The sequence below is a fragment of the Ruditapes philippinarum genome, unplaced genomic scaffold (genome assembly GCF_026571515.1).
Source record: "Ruditapes philippinarum isolate M1 unplaced genomic scaffold, ASM2657151v2 ctg25_1_1_1_1, whole genome shotgun sequence".
Taxonomy (NCBI): domain Eukaryota; kingdom Metazoa; phylum Mollusca; class Bivalvia; order Venerida; family Veneridae; genus Ruditapes; species Ruditapes philippinarum.
This window is the reverse complement of record NW_026852675.1, coordinates 86,837-107,497: the sequence shown is the minus strand read 5'-3', so window position 1 is coordinate 107,497 and position 20,661 is coordinate 86,837. Positions and strand designations below refer to the sequence as shown.

The 20,661-nt window shown below is 34.3% G+C and overlaps 1 protein-coding gene across 1 annotated transcript; it reads right to left on the bottom strand.

Moving 5' to 3' along the window:
• Positions 1–1,941: 1,941 nt before the first annotated feature.
• LOC132720830 (uncharacterized) lies at positions 1,942–19,542 on the bottom strand. The gene is made up of 5 exons (XM_060705058.1): positions 19,417–19,542; positions 5,388–7,075; positions 4,442–4,859; positions 4,077–4,258; positions 1,942–3,873 (listed from the first exon to the last, which is right to left on the bottom strand). The coding sequence occupies exons 2-5, from the start codon at positions 5,919–5,921 to the stop codon at positions 2,494–2,496; spliced, it is 2,514 nt and encodes an 837-aa protein (XP_060561041.1). The 5' UTR covers positions 5,922–7,075; positions 19,417–19,542; the 3' UTR covers positions 1,942–2,493.
• Positions 19,543–20,661: the final 1,119 nt, after the last annotated feature.

Genomic DNA, 20,661 nt, shown 5'->3' with positions numbered 1-20,661 from the left:
GCACTATATGACATTATATATGTTACATAAGCATCAAAAAGGTTAAAGTTTATACGTAGTGGTATTTGCATCCCTCGAGTGATGTTTTTAAGAGAAAACATTGATTTAAGAGCTTTATCTGCTAATGCATCTATGCCTTTTCGAAATGAACCCCCACTGATTATTACAAAGCCTAGGTAATTAAAGTTTTCAACAATGTCTATGGTCTGGCCAGTATATGTCCAAGCCTGATTTCTTGGTACATGTGGTAATTGACCACCCTTTCGGATTACCATAATTTTAGACTTTTCAACGTTAACTGTAAGGTGCCATCTTTTACAATACGCCTCTAATTGGCTAAGATTGGTTTGAAGAGCTTCAGGGGTTTTGCTAAGCAATACACTGTCGTCTGCGAAAAGGATTAAGTATATAGATAACTGGTCTAAAGTTAATCCACAGTCTATATTTTCCTGTAGGCATACTTAAAGGTCATTCAAGAAATGGCAGAATAGTAATGGCGAAGTTTGCTCCCCTTGGAATAGTCCATTATCAATTATAAAGAAGTTTGATAGGGAATTTAAGTGTTTAACACAAGATCGTACGTCACTATACATGGACCGTAACAATTTAAGCAATTATCTGTCGAAACCTTTTTTTATTAGCTTGTACCAGAGCCCGTTTCTATATAGTGTCAAAGCACTTCTGACTGTCAACAAAAGCAGCATACACCTTTTTATTTTGTAAAGTATACTTATGTATGATAGTAGATAAAACGAAAACAGCGTCAGTAGTACTGTGACCCGACTTGAACCCAAACTGTGCATCAGAGAGCTTGTCATGATTTTTGGTCCAGACTTTCATTCTCTCATTTATTATTCCTGTAAATATTTTACCCAGGCAACTTAGTAGCGTGATTCCCCTATAATTGTTTGCAATGTTAGATTGTTGTTTTTTTCAAAATAGGTATTATCAATCCCTCTGACCATTGACTCGGGAATTCACCTGCGTCAAGAATTTTGTTAAATATTAGTAACAACGGTTCGGAAAGGATGTCAATACACTCTTTAAAATATTAATTTATCATATTGTCTAACCCAGCGGCTTTGTTTCTGTTTAAAAAGTTAACAACTTTACGTAATTCATTTTCCGTAATTGGCATGTCTAATTCCTCAATTGTAACTTCTTCCGTGTTATCACAATTATTGTCAAATTCGCTTAGAAACTCTTGTACATCGACGTTATCATCCACTTTTGCGTCCAGAGATTTAAAATGACTGTAAAAGTCATCTAAAGTAACACTCTCATCGACTGGGTTATTGCCCTGCTTAAAGATTTTCCAAAGTTCTCTTGGCTTTTTACGCCGCATTTCATTCATTTGTCTCCCTTTGTCTATATTATATAACGATTTTGTTTTTCGTACGAAATATTTGTAGTCTTTTTTAAGGCGTTGAAATTTTCGAAATTATTTCGCTTCCGTTCATTTTCGCATTCAATATTAAACCACTTTTTTCGCTCGGTCATTTCACTGTCAAGAAATGTTGAGTTTTTTACCTTTATAGATTTCTTAAACAATGGTTTTGCCTTTGAATCAATGTAGTCTGTGAACATTGTAACAGTCCTACCAAGTGCTTCTCTCCCTTGTGCATCACTATTTTTAAAGAATCTATTAAATTGTTCATTCCACTTGCCAGTTCCTCTTTGAAGAGATGTTTCTCATTATCATTCCATTTATAAAAAGACCTTGTCTAATTTTGACTTATACTACAATGCGTACAAACGTCTATTTTGAACGTTATTGGTGAATGAATAGAATATTCATTATATTTATGCACTGTAAAATCTTTAATGTACTGAAAATTGCTATAAGCCGTTACCACGTAGTCTATGACACTTTCGCCGTTATGCGTATAGCAAGTAAAATTACCCAAATCACTGTCATTCGCCGCTCTTCCATTCATAATACAAAGTTTATAATGCACACTGTCTGCGATAATCTTACTGTTTGACACTTGCTAAACATAATTTAAAGTGACATTATGCCCATGCAAAGGTAAAAGTGAGTGTGCAGGTAAACGTCAAAATAAAAATTACATTTTGCCATAAATCCTTTCAATTTATTTTGTAATTTACTTTGCATGAATGATTAATAATTTAAGTATAAATTTATGTATAAGTCCATCGAAATTTACCTGATATGTTCTATTTATAAAAAGTGTGGAACAGTCGAGGCAGATTTATGTATTATTCTAGAGATTTCAATCTCAATTGATGGTCAATCACAATTGAATTGGGTTAAACATCAATGTGTCGTAGAAGAAAGTGTAGTCTAATGTTTCAATAAAGTGGAAAAAGAATTTAAAGACGTCTTAACCGATGTATTCAGCATTGTTAACATTTATTTGTATTAGAAATAGTTAAAGCATTACACGAACACGAGACAGAACTATTACAAATAAATATGTTTTTTTTTCTATCTGTATGATTCAAATCCGCCAATTTATGAAGTAATTATTGTTAATCTTTAACACGAAACGGGTTCGGGAACCATTTTCTCATTCGTGTCATTAATGTTTTAGTATTTTTTGTACGTGGTCTTTTAACGTTTCCCTTACTAACTGTGCTTAACGTTGATTTTGCTACTCGATAAAATGTCTCTGCTGCTAAGCCTATTTCAGCTCTTTTCTTGAATTGTTGCAGTACATTTATCCGTTTCTGAAATCCAGACTTTTTCTCAAGCTTTTCGTTTGCTATCATCTGGTCCAAATGTTCAGTAACTGTCATTGGATTAGGCCGTAATGCTATGTCTTGCAAGCGTTCGCTGCATTCTTTCAAGATTAATATCATATCCTCAACGTCATCGCATAATTCGTCCAGTTCGAGCCCCATCTTTGATATGATTTGCTCTTGATTGGGTAGTTTCCCTGACGCTTCTTTGTATTTCTGTTGCATTTGTTTGTATGTTTTCTTCACTAGCACTTCTTCATACTCAAATGTATATGGCGTGTTAGCATGTTTCTCCCAGAAGCATTTTTCTGGGCAAATACGGCAATACCCATTCTTATCCATTGATGAACAATTCTTTTTGTCGCTATCATTTGCGTATAAACAGCTTGGGTGACAGGTGAAGTTGCAATGAGTACAATTTGTCACATGTTTACCAGGAGGAAGCTCAATCTTACGGTGCTGCATTTCCATAACTTCGTATTCAAAGTTTTTATTGTCCTTTAAAATGGCTTTGTTGTTTTCAAATATTTTAATTTCTTGTTTGAGCTGGTCAACCTTGGATAATCCTGCATCAAGTTGAGGCTGAAGATTTTTAATTGTTGCTTCCATGCGACTTCCCTCGTCTAAAACATTTTTTGTTAGTTGAAGACTACGCGTCGTCACTCTGTCGAGATGCAAGGAGAATTCTCGAAAACTTTTCAAACCCATCTCCCAGAACATTGGTGAAAGTGTCGAGCTGCTTAAGACATTATTTGCAAAAAGACCAGAGTTATTAAAGGTGAAACTCTTTCCAAATGGAAGTTTCGATACTTTTAACGCAGCTAATGCAGGTGGATCTATACCATCAGCAAAAGTAACGAGTGTGCAAATATTTTGTTCAATATCTTTTCCAAATAAAGACATTATAGACTGAAAAATATATTTTTGAATTCCAGTTAATCTAGCATCTGGTGCTTTGATAAGAAAACAAACTAGCTCTATACATGTTATCCCTTTTGATCCTGTTTCGGAGAACAGTTGACGTATTTGCTCGACAATTTCCTGGTCTCGATCAACACCACGAGTATCGCCAAAGCCGGGGGTATCAATTATGTTCAGTCGATACGACAGTCGGCTCCCTTTCTCGGGATTTATAGAGTAACATGTGATCCACTCTGTTTGAGACATAGCCTGAAATATTCAATTTACGATGTAACTTTTATCTAGTAACGATTTTAAACAATTAATTATAGTAGAAATATACCAAATATTTTGCTCTAATTGTTTCATTTCCAATTATTTTACTCTAATTGTTTCATTTCTCAAACTATATAACAACATATAACAATTTGATAATTTCCTTACAGCACTTGTTAATTAGAATTCAAACTAACTTGATTCTTTAGCTTATCTTTCTCATCTTGTTCAAGGTCTAGCACAGTAAACCTAAACGCATCGCTCCAGTTCACACCAAGAACATAATTAACAATGCCGTCAACCAATGTGCTCTTCCCAGTTCCAGTTGCTCCAACAAGCATTATTGTTTTTTCTACCCCTACCAACGTTTGTGGAGAACCTGTAATGTACACAGGTTTCAAGTTACATGTTCAAAAGTGTATCAGTTAGAAATATTGAAATTCTGTTACAATTAAGTTACAAATTAGATATTTTTCTACCAAGATTTATAAAACTAAACTGATATAAATGTCAACAGTCTACAGAATGCCTTAAGACTTAAATATATTTAAATAAATATTACCTATTTCGAACTTTTTAGTTTTGGCAGTAATATTCCTGGCGTTTCTTGTTTCACTTAGTGGTAAAGCATACTTTGATGGTGATGGCTTTCCCTGTTCTACCATGGATGCAAAGTTAATTATTCTTGAGGCAGGGGAATTTGGCGTAATATATTCGTCACTCTCCGGACTGTAAGGGCCCTCGCCATTTTCATGAACGACTCTTACACGGAATATATACTTTGTATTGGCTTTCAGTTCTGTTAAAACTGCGGTACTTTTTAAGTTCTGTTCTGGATGAAATTTCCATGTACCCCCATTATCGATGTCTTTATAACTTATCTGATAGTAATTGTTTGTTCCACATGCACTCGGAGCATCCCATGAAAGTTGAAGAGAATCTGCACGAATATCAGACGCAAATGGCTTTCCCGGCGGTTTCTGCAATTTAAGGTATGTCATGACAATAACTACAGTATATCATACCATTCACCGTTTCATTACTTACATTGAATATCAAAATGGAAATTAACAGAAAGCTACTACAGAAATTGTTTTTAGAATATTATATACCTATAAATAATACGACAAAGAGACCTTCACATTCAATTTTACTAAACTTCTATTGGTTATTTCAAAAATAGCAATATGACTGTCAAGAAATAATATTAATGAATGGCGGTTGAATACATCATTTTTGCAAGAGGCCACGTCCTAAGCAGTATTGGTTTCTCATTCTGAAAATAATAGTGCAGCTCTTCCATATGTTATACCGTATTTTTCACTGACATAATACGGATTTTTCTTTCCGTTATATCGTATTAGCGCTTCATGATGTGCGTGTATTTTAGGGAGAGGATTTATAGGTATATAATGAATTGATTTTATTCAAACACATTATGTGCATTCTATGGCACACAACAGCAAATACAATTTTACAGACAATTAGGATTAACAAAATATAAATACCTCAAATTTAGTTACAGGTAAAATTGTATCTCTTTTCTTCAATTGTGCTTGAACTGTCGTAATCAGATTATGTGTTTTGGAAACCGTCGCAGCTATATGGTGTTTGTGACACGTTATACATAAATACTCCTCGCAATCACAACAGTAAATTTCGGCAGGTCGTTGTTTATCGTCTGCTACTCTGCATGAATCACAACTTACGTCTTGTTCATCACCTTTGGAATTAATATCACAAAGAAGGTGATGTCTCGAAGCAGCATTACGTTTGTGCATCTCGCAGCAGTTACAGCAATAGTATTCCTCGCATTGGTTGCAATATCGTTCTGCAGCAGCTGATTTATTATCCATTTCACACTGGGAGCATTTGATTTGATGTTCAGAAACATATTTATATTTGATTTGTAAAAGCTCGTGGTGTCTTGTGGCATTTTGCTTGCCATGTACAACGCTACAATCCAAACATAATGTTTCATCGCAAACGGTACATATGTTGTCGGCATCTTTCTCATACCTATTTCTTTGCACAACGAGCATGGATGTTTCTCTTTTTTAAACACCTCTGCATTTGGAAAAATCAATTCGTGTTCTTTGGTAGCTTTCTGGATACGATGCCTCTTACAGCAAGAGGGACATAAAAACTCGTTACATTCTTTGCAAAATTCTGTTGCTTTTTTCGAAACTCCTAAACAAGAGCACGGATCACAAGGAAATATTTCAGGTATTTTTTTCAGCTCGCCTAGATCGTGCGTCTTGGTTGCTTTCTGTTTTCTATGACGGTCAGAGCAAGACTTGCAGAGTGCCTCGCTGCATAATTCACAGTAAAGTATTGCCTGCTCAAGATTGTTTGACTGTAGACAAATATCACAGTTCTGGGTTGTGCTTTCTATGATGCATTTTGGAACATGCAATTTTGTAGCTTTTTGGAGGCCATGAACTAGTACACATGATTCACATAAATATTCATTACATTCGTCGCAGTATTTCGATGCGTGTGAATATGTATTCACCATTTGACAAGGTTCACATAGTTCTTTTCCTTCTTCTCTATTTAATTCAGGATTATCTGAAACATTAATAGGAACGTGATTCTTAGTAAGTTTACCCATTTTGTGAGTTTCGGTACATAAATCGCAAAGCAATTCGTCGCAACCAGTGCAATATTTTGTAGCTTCATTATCTTTGCCATATGACTCACATGGCTCGCAGCGTTTCTTTGCCTCGTCTGAATGAGATGTCCTTTCTACTTCAGCCGATACAGGAATTGGTTCATGTGATTTTGTGGCTTTCCTTACTTTATGCGTTGTTGTGCAATCAACACATAGGTATTCTTGGCATGTTTCACAAATATTAAGAGCTATGTTTGATCTACCTCCGTTCTCACATGGTTCACATTTCTTTAGAAATTTTGCTTGTGCTTGCATTAAATCAACGGGCCGGTGTGCCTTGGTAGCATTTCTTTTTTTGTGATCATCAAAACACGAGTTGCATAATCTTTCCTCGCATTCCTGGCACACATATTCTGCTGGTATTTTTTCATCTTCAATGAAACATGCATCGCAGATATCTTTAAGATCAGTATCAGTTGGTTCTTGTTCAATCTTATTTTCCACAGCATCTGTTTGCTCCATAATCATACGTTAAAAGTATAACAGAGATTACACTTTTTTATTTAATCTATCCGCTTTCAACTGAAAATATATAAAAGATGGCTTTTCGTTAATAATAGTTAAATAATATTGCTTGTTAATAAAAACAATGTATTTTTACCACCGACACACTTAATCAACAACTCAAATAGTGAAACCCTTTATCAAATTCTCAAATAATTAATAAAATTGGCTTATATAAAATATAAACCTTAATGGTCTAAGCATTGCAATGGAGAATGTGAGAATATCAACACAAAAAGAGGTTTGGTTGGTTGCGTTTTAAGTCACACAGAAGAGGTCACATGACGATTTCAATTTTTACTGGTGGAAGAATTAAAAAATTCCGGAAACAAAGTGATCCCTCGGAAGCATCAATCACAACAAAATAACATAAGAATTGCAGACTCGGTTTGATTGAGTTTGTACATGAGGGATAATGAATAAGTGCAACATCCCTCACGCCCCCTAGCACCGAAGATCGCATTAGTTTAGGCACGACCGGAGATCTTAAAAGTACCGATGTTCCTCCATAAGACCAAGATGTTTTAATTATTATTGAGCCCCTTAGAAATTCACTAAGATTTTGATGAAATAGAGTGAAATAAAGAATGACATGAAGTCAAATCCCAAAATTTCAAAATGGCACCTCCGGTTAATAAATTGGTAGAAATAAGGTAAAAGTAAGGGTGTGTATAAGCTGGGAAATATATCTGACTGTCGCCTGTATGGTTACCTCTACCGAGAACACTTTGCACTTCCGGTATTAAATCTAACTTCGCAAAGTATTGACCTTAATATCTGAGTTGTTTGATTTATGCATTTTGTCGGGTTGAAAGTCACTCCAACACAGTTTAAGTCTTATGTAAATTTCAAGCTTTACTAGTGGTGGAAGACCTAAGATACCCTTACATGCATTATTTGTGGAATGAACGGGCACCTGAATAGATACACCGACGTTTCATAAGCTAGCTGAAAAACTTCCTCACATGAAACAATTCAATGTCCCTGTCGGTATTTGAGCCCACGTCGGTGAGGGACAAGTGATTTGAAGTCAACGACTTTAACCACTCGGCCGAAGACTCCCGCTGGTTTCGTTTATTAGAATTTATTTCAGTGCAAGTGTTTTTCTGAGAGCTCCAAATTCTGCTGTTTTCCCAAATTTATGCATGTTTTTATTTCGCGGACTTTTTTTCTGCGGCACATACTTTGGACAAAACGTGATTTAAATTCTGCGACCGACTTGCCTTGTCAAAATCTAAGTCATAACTCTACATATTTGCATTTGTTAATCGTCGTTCACACAAAACTGTTGAGTAATACAAGCAATTATATTGTTTAATATAATAAAAGTTTATCGTTAATCAGACGACAAAGTATACGACTATTTAGCAGTAAAAGGGTTAAAATGGTTTGATTGATTTAATGGTAAACAAACCTTTTAGCGTACCGGCAATTACTCTAAATGATGTTTAAATATCCTTATTCATAAATTGGCATTATTAACTTACAAACAAAGATTACATACTTATCCGACGGCAATTGTGTACAACTTGATTATCCGCTAACCGTTATAACCCTTTAGTCGTTATTACTTTAGACGAAACAGGTCATAATGTAGGTCATATATCGTAACAGGTTAACAAAACATAGAGAAATACTCTGCGGTTTTATTTCTGCAGTGCTGAATGTGCCAGCAGAATACGCAGAAAGAGTCACCGCAGAAAAAATCACTTGTACTGTACGTTGAAAGCTTTAAACATAATGAATCACTCTTGAATCAATTCCTGGTACAAACCGTTCATTTCTGAACGAGTAAATTTCTTGCTCACGGCAAAATCGGTTTGTCCTCGGCGAGTTTTAAACCCACATGGTCAGCAATCCTTAGATTTCTAGTCAGGCGCGTTAACCACTCTGCCCAGCGTCACTCGAATGGTTTACGTGAAGTGACTTCAAATCATCTGCCATTCCTCGTTTAGTTTTCGAATTCTATCGGAGACATTTGATAATGTCATATGTGAAAGCTAGCAAGTTAAAATACAAAGGGTTAGTGGTTCTTCTAAGGTGCCCTGTTGTGCCTGAAATATTGCATAAAGTAGTGCCTGAGGTATCCTTTCATTATTACAGATGGAGTGAAGCCATGTGACTTATACAGTGTCAGTGTGACTATAACCATCAAGCATATCAAATTCAAAAAAAAGACACGAGATCTTCCCTTGTTATCTTTAATCTGAATACATGTAACATGTCAGTCATTGATACCATCCTCGTGAGTCATGATCAGTTTAACGTTTTGGATACCGACAAGAGCGTAACTCAATGTCTCACCATTAAACAGGCTCAGAACCCCGAGTAAAATGTAAAGCAGTGTAGAGATATAACGATAGTCGTTCCCGGTTTCCCAACCAAGATATCAAAATATGATAATATCTAAGATAATCTGGGAAGAAAGTTTCAAATACTAGTAGTCTAATTAACATATACTCAACTGAGTCGTACAAACTTAAAAAAAGTCCCAACGGACAATGATCTATTCCAAAAAGGTAGTCTTGATGGGCATGGCAATAGCTCTCGTTTAGCACGTTGTGCGCAGGTGAGCTAAAATAAAACAAGGTTGTGTATTAGTTCTTGTAATCTGCAAGCATTTTATTTCATTAATCTCTATCACTTTTTAAAATCAAATTCTTTACTGTTTTTCGAGATTATCTTTGAAAAAGAGTAAGGCGGACTGAAGGTGGACGGAATGGCAGCAAAAAGTTCAACAAATACATACATAGATACAAATGAAGACGTTATGTCAGACATATCAGTTAGAAAGAATATTTTGCACCTATAGTCTAAAGACGATAGTTAGTGCAGTCACAGTGATGATGACAATACATCTTTCACTTCATGCCAGTAATTGCAGGTCGATCTTTGAATCTTCATTCTAGACAATATTTTCCTCCGAGGTAAATGAGCGGATGAAAGAAGATTCCGACATCAATTAATGAAACAAAAGAAAATATTTTTAAAAATTTGAAGACCAATTTAAAAAAGCATTTATGACAGTTTCAACAAAAATTTGTGCAATAAAAATGAAAATTGTTTGATGCGAGAAGATAAGAAAGAGGGAACGACAGGGCGAAATCTTCAAAACAAACAATGCATATGCAGATAATGCGGCAGACATATATTTAATACTAGAATATTTTTTCTATTACCTAGGTTAAAGGAGAATCGGGGTGATTATGTAAAAACTGATATCAGATGACCCCGAATCTTTGCAATAGATCACAAACCGACTATTTAAAATTGCGCTGTTATCTGTGATAAAGAATCATTTTGACGAGCTATGAAGTTGCTGCTGTTAATTCTTTTATTAAAAAAAAAGATTCAATGAAATGTGCCAGTATTGCATCCGCATACCATTTCTTGCAATACATGTTGTCATACGGCGGCGCATGCTGTTGACGTAACGCTGTATAAACAGCGCAGGTATATTGGCCCACTCAGCTTGTGAGGACGTTAAAAACTCATTAACAGTGTGTAATGCATGATTTATTAGAACACGACGCCTTAACTTGTCCCAATTGCATTTAATGGGATTAAGGTCGGGACTTTTTGCAGGCCAATCAAAGACATTGGCATTATTGCCTAGTTATTCCATCTGTATGTGGACGGGCATTATCGTACATAAAAAAGGAAAGGCGGCGTTCAATGAACGCAACCCCCACATGATCCATCAATAAGAACCAGTGGCAAGGAGCCCAGGTGGATCCCAAACAAAAATAGGACAGGGCACAAGGCACAGCACGGACGCCAAGGTACACAAGGTGACATTTAGAACATACAACTTAAAATGCAATGAAGAGCATACTAAAGCAAGAAATTATTCATGTAAGTCTGAGCATTAATGTTTCCATTAATAACGATTAAGCGAGTCTTGTTACCTCCCAATATCCCACCCCACACTAAGACTGAACCACCTACGAAACGGTCCCGCTCAATGACGCACTCATATTCAGCAAAACGCTCTCCTCATTAGAATGGCTAAGGTTAAACCGACTTTCGCCTGAAAACAAAATCAAATCCCAATCAGCACGCTCGAAGCGCAGGTGAAGACAGCACTAACTCAGGCTTGCAGTTCGATGACCTCGGGTGAGAATTTGACAAAAATACGGTCGGTACTCACAAATAGGCTGACTGTTCTGTCTCAACTGATTTCGGATTGTCTGCGGATGAATACCATATTGTCGCCCTTTGCTGCAATAAGACGCATGTTACATAGGTGTGCAAGACAATTTAGCGATCATCGGCAGCAGTTGTCATACGTGACCTACCTCTTCGAGGACGGTCGGCACCGTTTCATGCAGAAATCGTCTCCGTAACAGCTTGATAGTCTTTCAAGTACAAAAATGTGACGGGATACAGCCTTTGCTGGCATGCTAGCATTTAGCATCCCAATAGCTTGGTTTTGTTCCTTCATAATTAGCCTTGGCATTTTCTCATACTTGTTTCAAGACAATTATATTGAGTTGTGACAGTTTGTGAACAATTCTGTGGAGTCCGATACTGACACCGGATATGGATATTTGCCGCACGAAGACCGCGAGCAAAACAACTTAAATGACTTATTGTACGGGAACGCATGAATCACTGCGGGTAAAATGCGGTCAACACATAAACCAACGATTATGTGTACAGTAAACTCCGCTTATAACGAACTCATCTGGACATTCAAAATCGGTTCCTTATATCCAGAGTTCCATGTAAGCATATAGCGAATTAGTTCCTTGTAACAGGAGTTTTTATAGCGAACAGATTTACATATAACGAACTGTTTGTTTACCAACGTCCGCCATTTTGAAGAGCATTTGATTTAGAAAAATTAGTCGTTTATTTCTATTTTTGACACAATATCCGAAAGCGTACTTTTTGGAAATTGAAAATCCTTTGCTATTTCAGTTTTAATTTTACTCCCTTTCTCAATTTCTCATAAAGTAAAATGTATCATATATATACATTAAATGTCAGAATGTTTCCCGCTGATTATCTTGAAAACTTTTTATCACAAAGTCTTCATATTTCACATACTGATTGCTTATAACTAGTAAGTGACCCCTATTGATTTTTGGGTCAATATGTCAAAGGTCAAGGTCACAAGGTTCTTGAATGTTAGTATGGTTTCTGCTCATTATCTTGAAAGCTATTTATAACAAAGTCTTCATTATTTTTCTTTTCTCCATAATTGAACACTTCCATGTACCAATTTATGGCAAGTATCTCTGACCTCATTACCAATAATGTGAGTCAAGGGCTAGAAAGGTGGCATATGTGCCAATCGACATTTCTTGTTGAATTTTGCGTCTGTACGACATAGAAACCAAAACAATTTTGTGTAATAATTTGTTTATGGAAACACAATGTGTAAGGCCATTTACTGTTCTTGTAGCTTTATTTTGCATGTTTAAGGGTTTCTTTTTTACATTTGTACAGGTATCCCATAAAACAAATGCACATTCTGAAATTGGTCTAAGATATGATATGTGTTGAACGTTGTAATTTAAATGTTAACATTTTCATAGATCCTTAGACTTTTGAAGCTGAAGAAGTTATATTATATATATGTTCATGCTAACATTACTTAAGCATACTTTTAACTCCTGTACAACATCTCAAACATCTTGCGGTCACCGTAAGTAATTTTTCCAAATGTTTATACATTACAACAGCAGGTGTCAAGGGCTGTATGGCAGCCGTAAAAATTCCCCCGTACTTCAAATCAGTGTTGTTATATCTTTCTGGTCCTTCGGGATCACTGAGTCCAGCACTTTTAGTGCTAAGAATTGAGTACCGCTAAAGCCGGTGCTAGAGTGCGGGCAGAGGTACGGTGCTTTCCCGGTCGTTCCCGGCAGAGCTAAGGATGAAGCCGGGAAAGCTTTACTTCCCGGATCACCCTGGACCACCCCGATGCTATTTAATATTTTATTCCATCCGGGGTCGAATGCCGGATGTTCCCGGATCATCCCAGACGTTGCCGGCAGAGTTACAGATTACTCCGGTTGTTCCCGGTCGTACCCGGTCGTTCTCGGATCACCACGGACGTCTACAGGGGTCTGCCGGGATGTAAGTGAGACTGTAGCTTTACTCTATATCACCACATAACAATAATGATAAAGGGAAAAATGCATTGCAAAAATCATTGGTCATGTTGGTGAATGACTGTTTACGAACTACTCATAGAAGATAGAGTAGCTACATATCACATTTGTAAAAATTACCATACACTTAATAAATTGGGGAAAAAATCGGAAATTAAGATTATGAAATTGTTTGAATAGTTCACTTTTTAACCATGTATAATAGATTCGCATAGTTAAGATAGGATGTGAAGCATGACAGCTGTTTACAGTTATAATATAGCCATATTGCTACTCTCCATAACATTACATGTATATCATTACCTATTCGGTAAAAGTTTTATGTCAAAAATTAAAAAGAGTGAGCAAATGGCTTGGCTTTATTAAAAAGCGAAATTGTATATACCCAAAGGGGACTGACAGAGTTCAAAATATACTATTTCATCATTTGTGAGGACTGCATGATTAAAAAATACTCAATTGATTGCACAAAATTAAACATTCTACGGTACTGCTGTTGAGAAATAATTAAATAAATGTGTGATGACATTTCAGAAATAACAAAAACATTAGCAAAAAAAAACAAACAAAAAAAAACACAACAGTATATTCAACGTATACACACATAAAAATACACATACATGTAATTATACACACACATTTATGATATTATTACCACCGACACTCAAAATTTATTATGATTTGCGATAAAAACAAATGCAAAATCGATATATACTTTCTGATGGAAATGAAAAAAATACAAACACAAGGGAGAGAATACAGATTGTTAGAATGTTCCTTTTAATTTAAAGCGAGTAAGTGCAAGGAAAGTTACAATTGATTGAAAAAAAATGCAAATTCATTTCAAAATTGAAAAGTAAATTGATATGCTAGATTATTTTTTTTCAATGTGTTTTCATAGTAAATTTATAGAACTTTTTTACTTACGTAAGATATAATGTTTGTATTCACCAAAAGTTTGGATATGTTGAAAATATGTATGTCTGCTATCAGCTGATTACACAGGTAAGTCTTTTATAATCAAATACGTCACAAAATTTGTCTGATATACAGGTAAACAAGCTGCTCATGTTACTATGAAATTCTATTTTGTACGAGAGGGAACAGTCTTATTGAAATTATAAAAAGGTATTAAGAAGATAATCTATGCTAGAATTCTCTTACAGTTAAATCAATAACTTCACATTTGTTCATGTATCATTTTTAAAAACAGGTTTAAAATCTAAGAAGTCAAATTGAATATTTCAATCTACTTTTACCCACGAACTTTTCTACATTTCTTCCACTACATAGACTATCTTCTAAAACATACCTATAACTTTTGAAAATACGCAGACATATCTCTCAACTAATACATTCTACTGTATTGATTAATAATTCAAGGTCCAAAGCTTATACTTCACGTTGAAAGTATTAAGATAAGTATGTTTTTGAAGTGGTTTTTCGTTTCTTTTCTTTTTTAATAATTTACTTACTGGAGGCAAACCACTTTAAAATTTGCATTATTCACAAGAAAAGGTATTTTTTTTTATTTTTCTTGCTTATTAGGAGTACCCTGAAGTTCATGATATAAAACTCTCCTTTTACAATTGTACATGTCAGAGAAGAGATACAGTGCGATTGACCGTAGAAAGGATTTCATAGTCAATCACAACGAAAGTGACCTGCGCCGTCCGGGAATCGAACCCGAGTCGCCTGATTCACAGTCCAACGCTCTACCTATTGAGCTAACCGGAGGGCTTCTTCATAAATTGCATAAAAATACTAGATTGTTTACGATACATACGGCTCATCAAATCATTTTATGATTCAAGAAAGAAACAAAATCGTTTTTATCCTGCCATTAACACATATATAATATGTCCTGGTCAATCACACTTTCAGAATTAAAGGTTATTAAATATTGTAATTTAAAAAATAAAAGAAAGAACTATTAATTATCAGAACAAAACAGAACTTATTTTTATTTGTACATAGTACATCATTATATTCCAAGCAATTTCCAAGCACATAATTATCATATAATAAAAAACATTACAAATATCTCGGTCTTGAATTGACCGAACATCTTGATTATTCTTTACAGCTAAAACTTTTGTTCAGGTTGCTCATATCTAGCATTAGGAAATGTTAATTGCTAAAAGTAGAGTTTTTGGAGTTACTCATTATAAAGCATATACTAAAATGTACGAAACTACCGTTGTACTAAGAAAGCACATATACATCATCTGTTTGGGGCTGTGATACATTCTCTTGTTTAAATGCTGCACGTTGTATATTGAAAGTTGGAAGATATACTCCACATGCAGCAGATTGTGGAGATTTCGGTTGGAAACCTATTATATATTTTTGTTGGAAAACTGTTTAAGCAAACTGGAGTAGATTAACCCATTACCGAATGAGCATTTTGTGAAAAATGGCTGTTATCACTGAAAAATCTCAAGTTCTTACAAGTTCAAATTGCTGTAAAACTATAAAAAAAACTGTGTCAATACTAATCAAACTTGGCACAAATGTTGACTGAACCATTGCCTTTGTAACAACATGCTTAGTCTTAAATTTCCTGTTACCAGGGCAACAAGGGGACATCTCGAAATTGCCAAAAATGACTATTTTGCATTGATTTTTATTTTATTAAAATTGATTTTAAAGTGCTGCAACTTCTCAATGGACTGAGATAGAGTCAAAAGTTGTCAGCGTTGGTTACACGTTACCTTATGATCGACATGGGGTCATTTTTAGCCTCTCATAAGTCCAAAATTTTCTTGCTGCCACCCTTTCAACCCTCAAACAGAAGGGGGCACAACCCCTTTTTACAACCCCTTGATGCATCTTTTGGAAAGGGGGCGGCACCGCAAAAGTGGTCACTTTTTAAACAACATTTTCCAAACAAAAACAAGTGTTGGGGCCTAAATAAAGCATTTTTTCACCATTTGAGACAACAAAAAAGGGGGAGTGTGAAGAGAGCGCATAAAAGCGTGTATATCTGGTAATGTGTTAAGTAATATGAATGTAGAGGTTAAATAAACAAAAAAATATGGGCAAGTAATAGGTCAGATAACATATGTAAGAATTGGAATTTCAAAGTCTGTACGTTGTTTTAGTAGTATAATATTGAACGATTTTGCAATGTTGAAAATCAGATACAAAAACAAAAATTGTTTAATATTATTTTGCCAAAATTATTGGAAGATTACATTCCAAAAATCAGCCCAAAATGGTATTGGTAGAAACAAATTAAAACATTCAAGAGTAATTTTGAACCTGAAAATTATTGTAAGTTAGTTTTGAAAAGGTCAGTGGCACAGCTCCAAAAAGTATAGAGCTAGACGCTACAATGGTTTGCCAGCGGAACAATGATTGTGCTCCCACTGTCAAAGCTATTGTCGAGAACAAAAACATGTATTGTTTTATTGCCCTCTATATGATTCCATTCGTAACGACTTGATTCGAGAAGCGCAAATGCTAAACAATGGTTTTGACACCCTCTCAGATAATTACAAAGTAGGATATATTCTCTCTAATGCAGATATTGTATTTTGACTGCCAAAACCTGTTTTAACATACTGAATACAGTCATGTAGAAGAAAACTATTTTTTTACAACTGATATTTTTTTTTAACTTTGCGTACTTTTAGATAGACATGTACTATCCAAATAATTACTTTGCTAATAATCTTCTAAACCGGATTTGATTAAATATAAATACAATATTAATTTGTATATGGAATATATAAAGTACCTTGTTACCCCAGTACTTTAATTTACCTCAGTAGATTCATTTCACCATAATAAGTAAAGGTATTTTAGAGTTTTTACAATTTTTTATGTAAATAGTAAGTCAACCTTTTAGTCTCTTGTAAATGTGCATTTATATTGTATTTTATAGGTGTTTTAACAGTGTACATTGATGCGACTGTAAATAAGATAATAAACAAATACTATTTGTCTCTAAAATTATCATACTGGTTTCCTAGCAGTTTCCAGCCCCTTTTAAAAAATAAAATAAAAATATGTCTACGGACGAGTACAAAACTTCGACAGAGCAATGTTAGGTGCCTGTCGGCATAACCATGTTTTCAATGTTCCTCTTTTACTTTACTTTTTAATTAGAATACGTATATGCCTGAATGTAACACATTTTCTCACTTTTATTCATAGCAGTTTTTCGGACCTTTTTTATTTTAAATATAGTTCAGTACAGTAAGTAATATCAAGATGATTTCACCAAAGAAATAGAACTGCCCAACATGTTCCGTCTCGTCTGCAAATATATTGTTCAAAACTATTGATTTACCTGCGCATGGTCATTCAACTAAAATACCCCAGTTGTTCCTGAAAATGATTAATGGACGGAAAAACTGCTAGGGGCCGCAAACTGCTAGGAAACCAGTCGACTATTTATACGTTATTGATGAAAACAGTAGTTCGACTTATTTGTAAAATCAGTTAAATTATTTACTACTAACTGGTCATTTTGTAGTTCAATTAAATTACCTGATAATGTTAAATTAACTGGTTATTATAATAACATTAATAAAATATTTTTTATTTTTAACATTTTCAACATAAATTAATTATGACATTATATTGATAGAAATTATCAATTTTACAAAGTACAAAAAGTAAAAACAATAAATTAACAATCTAATTAATAAAATGCTATTTAAAACATTCCTTAATAAGCCTACACAATTATATAAAAAAAACATTCTGGTAAAATAATTTTAATGCTTGAGAAAACTTAAAGTGAAATAATTGGCTTGGAATGGAAATTTTAGTATTTTTTGTAACATCAAAGAATGCAAATTGAAACAAGTTTAGGGATTTTTTATATATAAAGCCGACTTAAAACAAATTGAAGAAAAAAGTGGGCCGTCATTATCCTTTTTGAATTATCCCCTGCTGAAAGAGAAGTTTTCTATCTTTTCAAGGCAAAATAATGCAACCATATTTAATATATATTGTACCAGGAAGCTTGAGTTACCTGTTCAAGAAAGTGTTTTTTTTTTTCTTCAATTTGTTTCAATCATGATTCCCTTTCATCAAGCATTTTTAGGTTCATTTGGTACATTAAATCAATTGTAAAAATAATTACAAACATTTTCCATTGCTGGCATTCTTCCTTTATATCATAATTCGATTCAGTCTATATCTCAATCTTCTAAAAGTTTGGTCGTACACATTCTTTATCGCATGTAAAATTTCCTTTTTATGTTCAACACCTTATAAATTAAAATATAACAGACGGACGTTAAGTGATTGCACCATTTGCAGTTTCCAATAGAAATCAGTTTCGCATTAAATCTAATCAATTTAGCCTTTTTTACTCATTTCCTGTAAACAAATCACCCATACCAAATGCATATCACACCCCATATTAACTTATTTTCATTTTCAGAGTACAAAACATTCCATAATATCACATAAAGCCTCCTTTCTAATTTTAGATTCCAAAACATGTATATCAAATGCATATCTTACTTCATCTAGCTTCATATCCATTTTCAGAGATCATTAAAATTGTTAGGAAAATTCTGATTCTTTTGAATTCGCACCAGTCGTAAAACCAATGTCAGACTCGGATAGCAGTATGTCCTATATAGTTTTGATAGGTGTGTATATATGTCATATGGTATAAAGTTATTTTATACATTGTTGGGCACAGTAATGAAATACAGAGTTGTCAAACATTTGAATTGGTCAAATCTATACATGTATGGAGTGTGATATGGAATTGATAGGAACTTCTTGTACTCTAAAAATAAAAACAAGGCACATACTGATTTCTATTGGACCATTACGTAGTAAAAAATATGAAGTGCATAAAATATATATATTACAAAGGGGATGTCAGTAAATTAATAACGGGTGGATAGGCTAATGGAAGTAGAAGAAATACTTACCGAAAGACCGGAAGTGTGAAGTTAAATTGAAACGCTTGTGCAAAATACAAAGACTTCGAAAAAAGGTTTTCATATGTAATGTGAGAGATGAAAGCAAATGCTACAGACAACTGCAACATCGACACTTATCCGTTAAAAATGCAGAGCTTTTATTTTGGCACATTAAATAGCTTAGGGAATTTCTGAATCCATCGCTAGGAGCAATAATTAAGTAGTAGGGATCACATCTTGTGTCTGATTTTCATAGAAATGGGGTCGGGTTATCAATCAAGTGGTGCATTTTACTTTACACTATCTGAAAAAAGGTCATTAAAATTCATAAAATGGTACAAACCTTAATCTAAATCGTCTCCCCAAACGTTGGCGAGAGAAGGACACCACTTTGAATATATTGTTAAGTCGGCTGAATTTCTGAAGAAAAAATGAATTTTTGTAGCCAACGACCTTTTCCACTCGATCTCTAGAGGACATTCAAGTATAAATAGGCGTCGAAAAAATCTTATCTTTAAACATTGCATTTATGTTGCAAACAATACATTCGGGTAAATATGATAATTCTCGCGATATTCAACTCTATCACTGTTTAACGCATATTTGTATGTTTCATAAGGTTCAGGTAAATCAATCTACAAAACTTTAAATATTAATTAATAAGTAGATGAAATCAATCTGTTAAATTCAAGATAATTTTCAAATCAATAAATAGACATCTTCAACCTAGTTAAGAATTTAACTGCTTTAATATTTGTGAAAACAAAATGGCTACCTTCGTCTTCAGCTAAGCCTGTCTATTGCGTATAAGCCGAACTATACTTTTATATTTTCTGAAACTTGCGCAGGTCAACCAATCCAGGTAAATTACATTAAAATCACGGGTAAAGAAAGAGTTATTTGAAACTACAAACACATAAATATAAACAATAAAATTGTCGACATGTTCAACAAATGTATTTAAAATTCAAGTATTAAAGCATGGAGCTGAACGATTGAAGATTAGATAAAATTTTGAAATTAGACTTAATATACACAAAAAACGTGAACACCCCTCCTCTAAAAGTAAAGGACACTTTTGCCCATATAAGGAAATCTTAGAAAAATATTCAACGAATAGAAAATGAAAATAAAAAATATCATCTCTAAATGATAATTTTCATTTAATTTTTGTTCAGTAAGGACGAATTCAAATTTACAGTTTTTATATTGTCCTTTTAATGAAAAGTATTTTGTTTTATATTTTCATCGGAATTGTTCGACTCTTTCCGTCATTCCCGTATATCTTTCTATATACACTTATGAATGCACTTCTCAACGGTGTTCCGTTAAAACGGTGTTCTGTAAGGGCCAGTTTGTTTTCTCTGAACACGAAAAGCTCGAAGCACGACAGTACAAAAGTAGGATCGCGGAATGCCACGGGACGATGATGACGGTACGATGACGATAGTTTGCCATTACGATGGCGAAGTGGACACTTCAATGATGATAGTCCATCGTATTATTGTATTATCACCATAGTATTGTTGTACAGTCACCATCGTAGTGTCGCCTTCCTGTCGAAGTATTGTAAGGTAAAATATTGACA

Coding starts and splice junctions, on each gene's coding strand:
- LOC132720830 (XM_060705058.1), bottom strand. CDS start 5,921: ATGCTCGTTGTGCAAAGAAATAGGTATGAGAAAGATGCCGACAACATA. Junction 4,860..5,387: donor TACCTGTAACTAAATTTGAG/GTATTTATATTT, acceptor CTTAAATTGCAG/AAACCGCCGGGAAAGCCATT. Junction 4,259..4,441: donor AACTAAAAAGTTCGAAATAG/GTAATATTTATT, acceptor TGTACATTACAG/GTTCTCCACAAACGTTGGTA.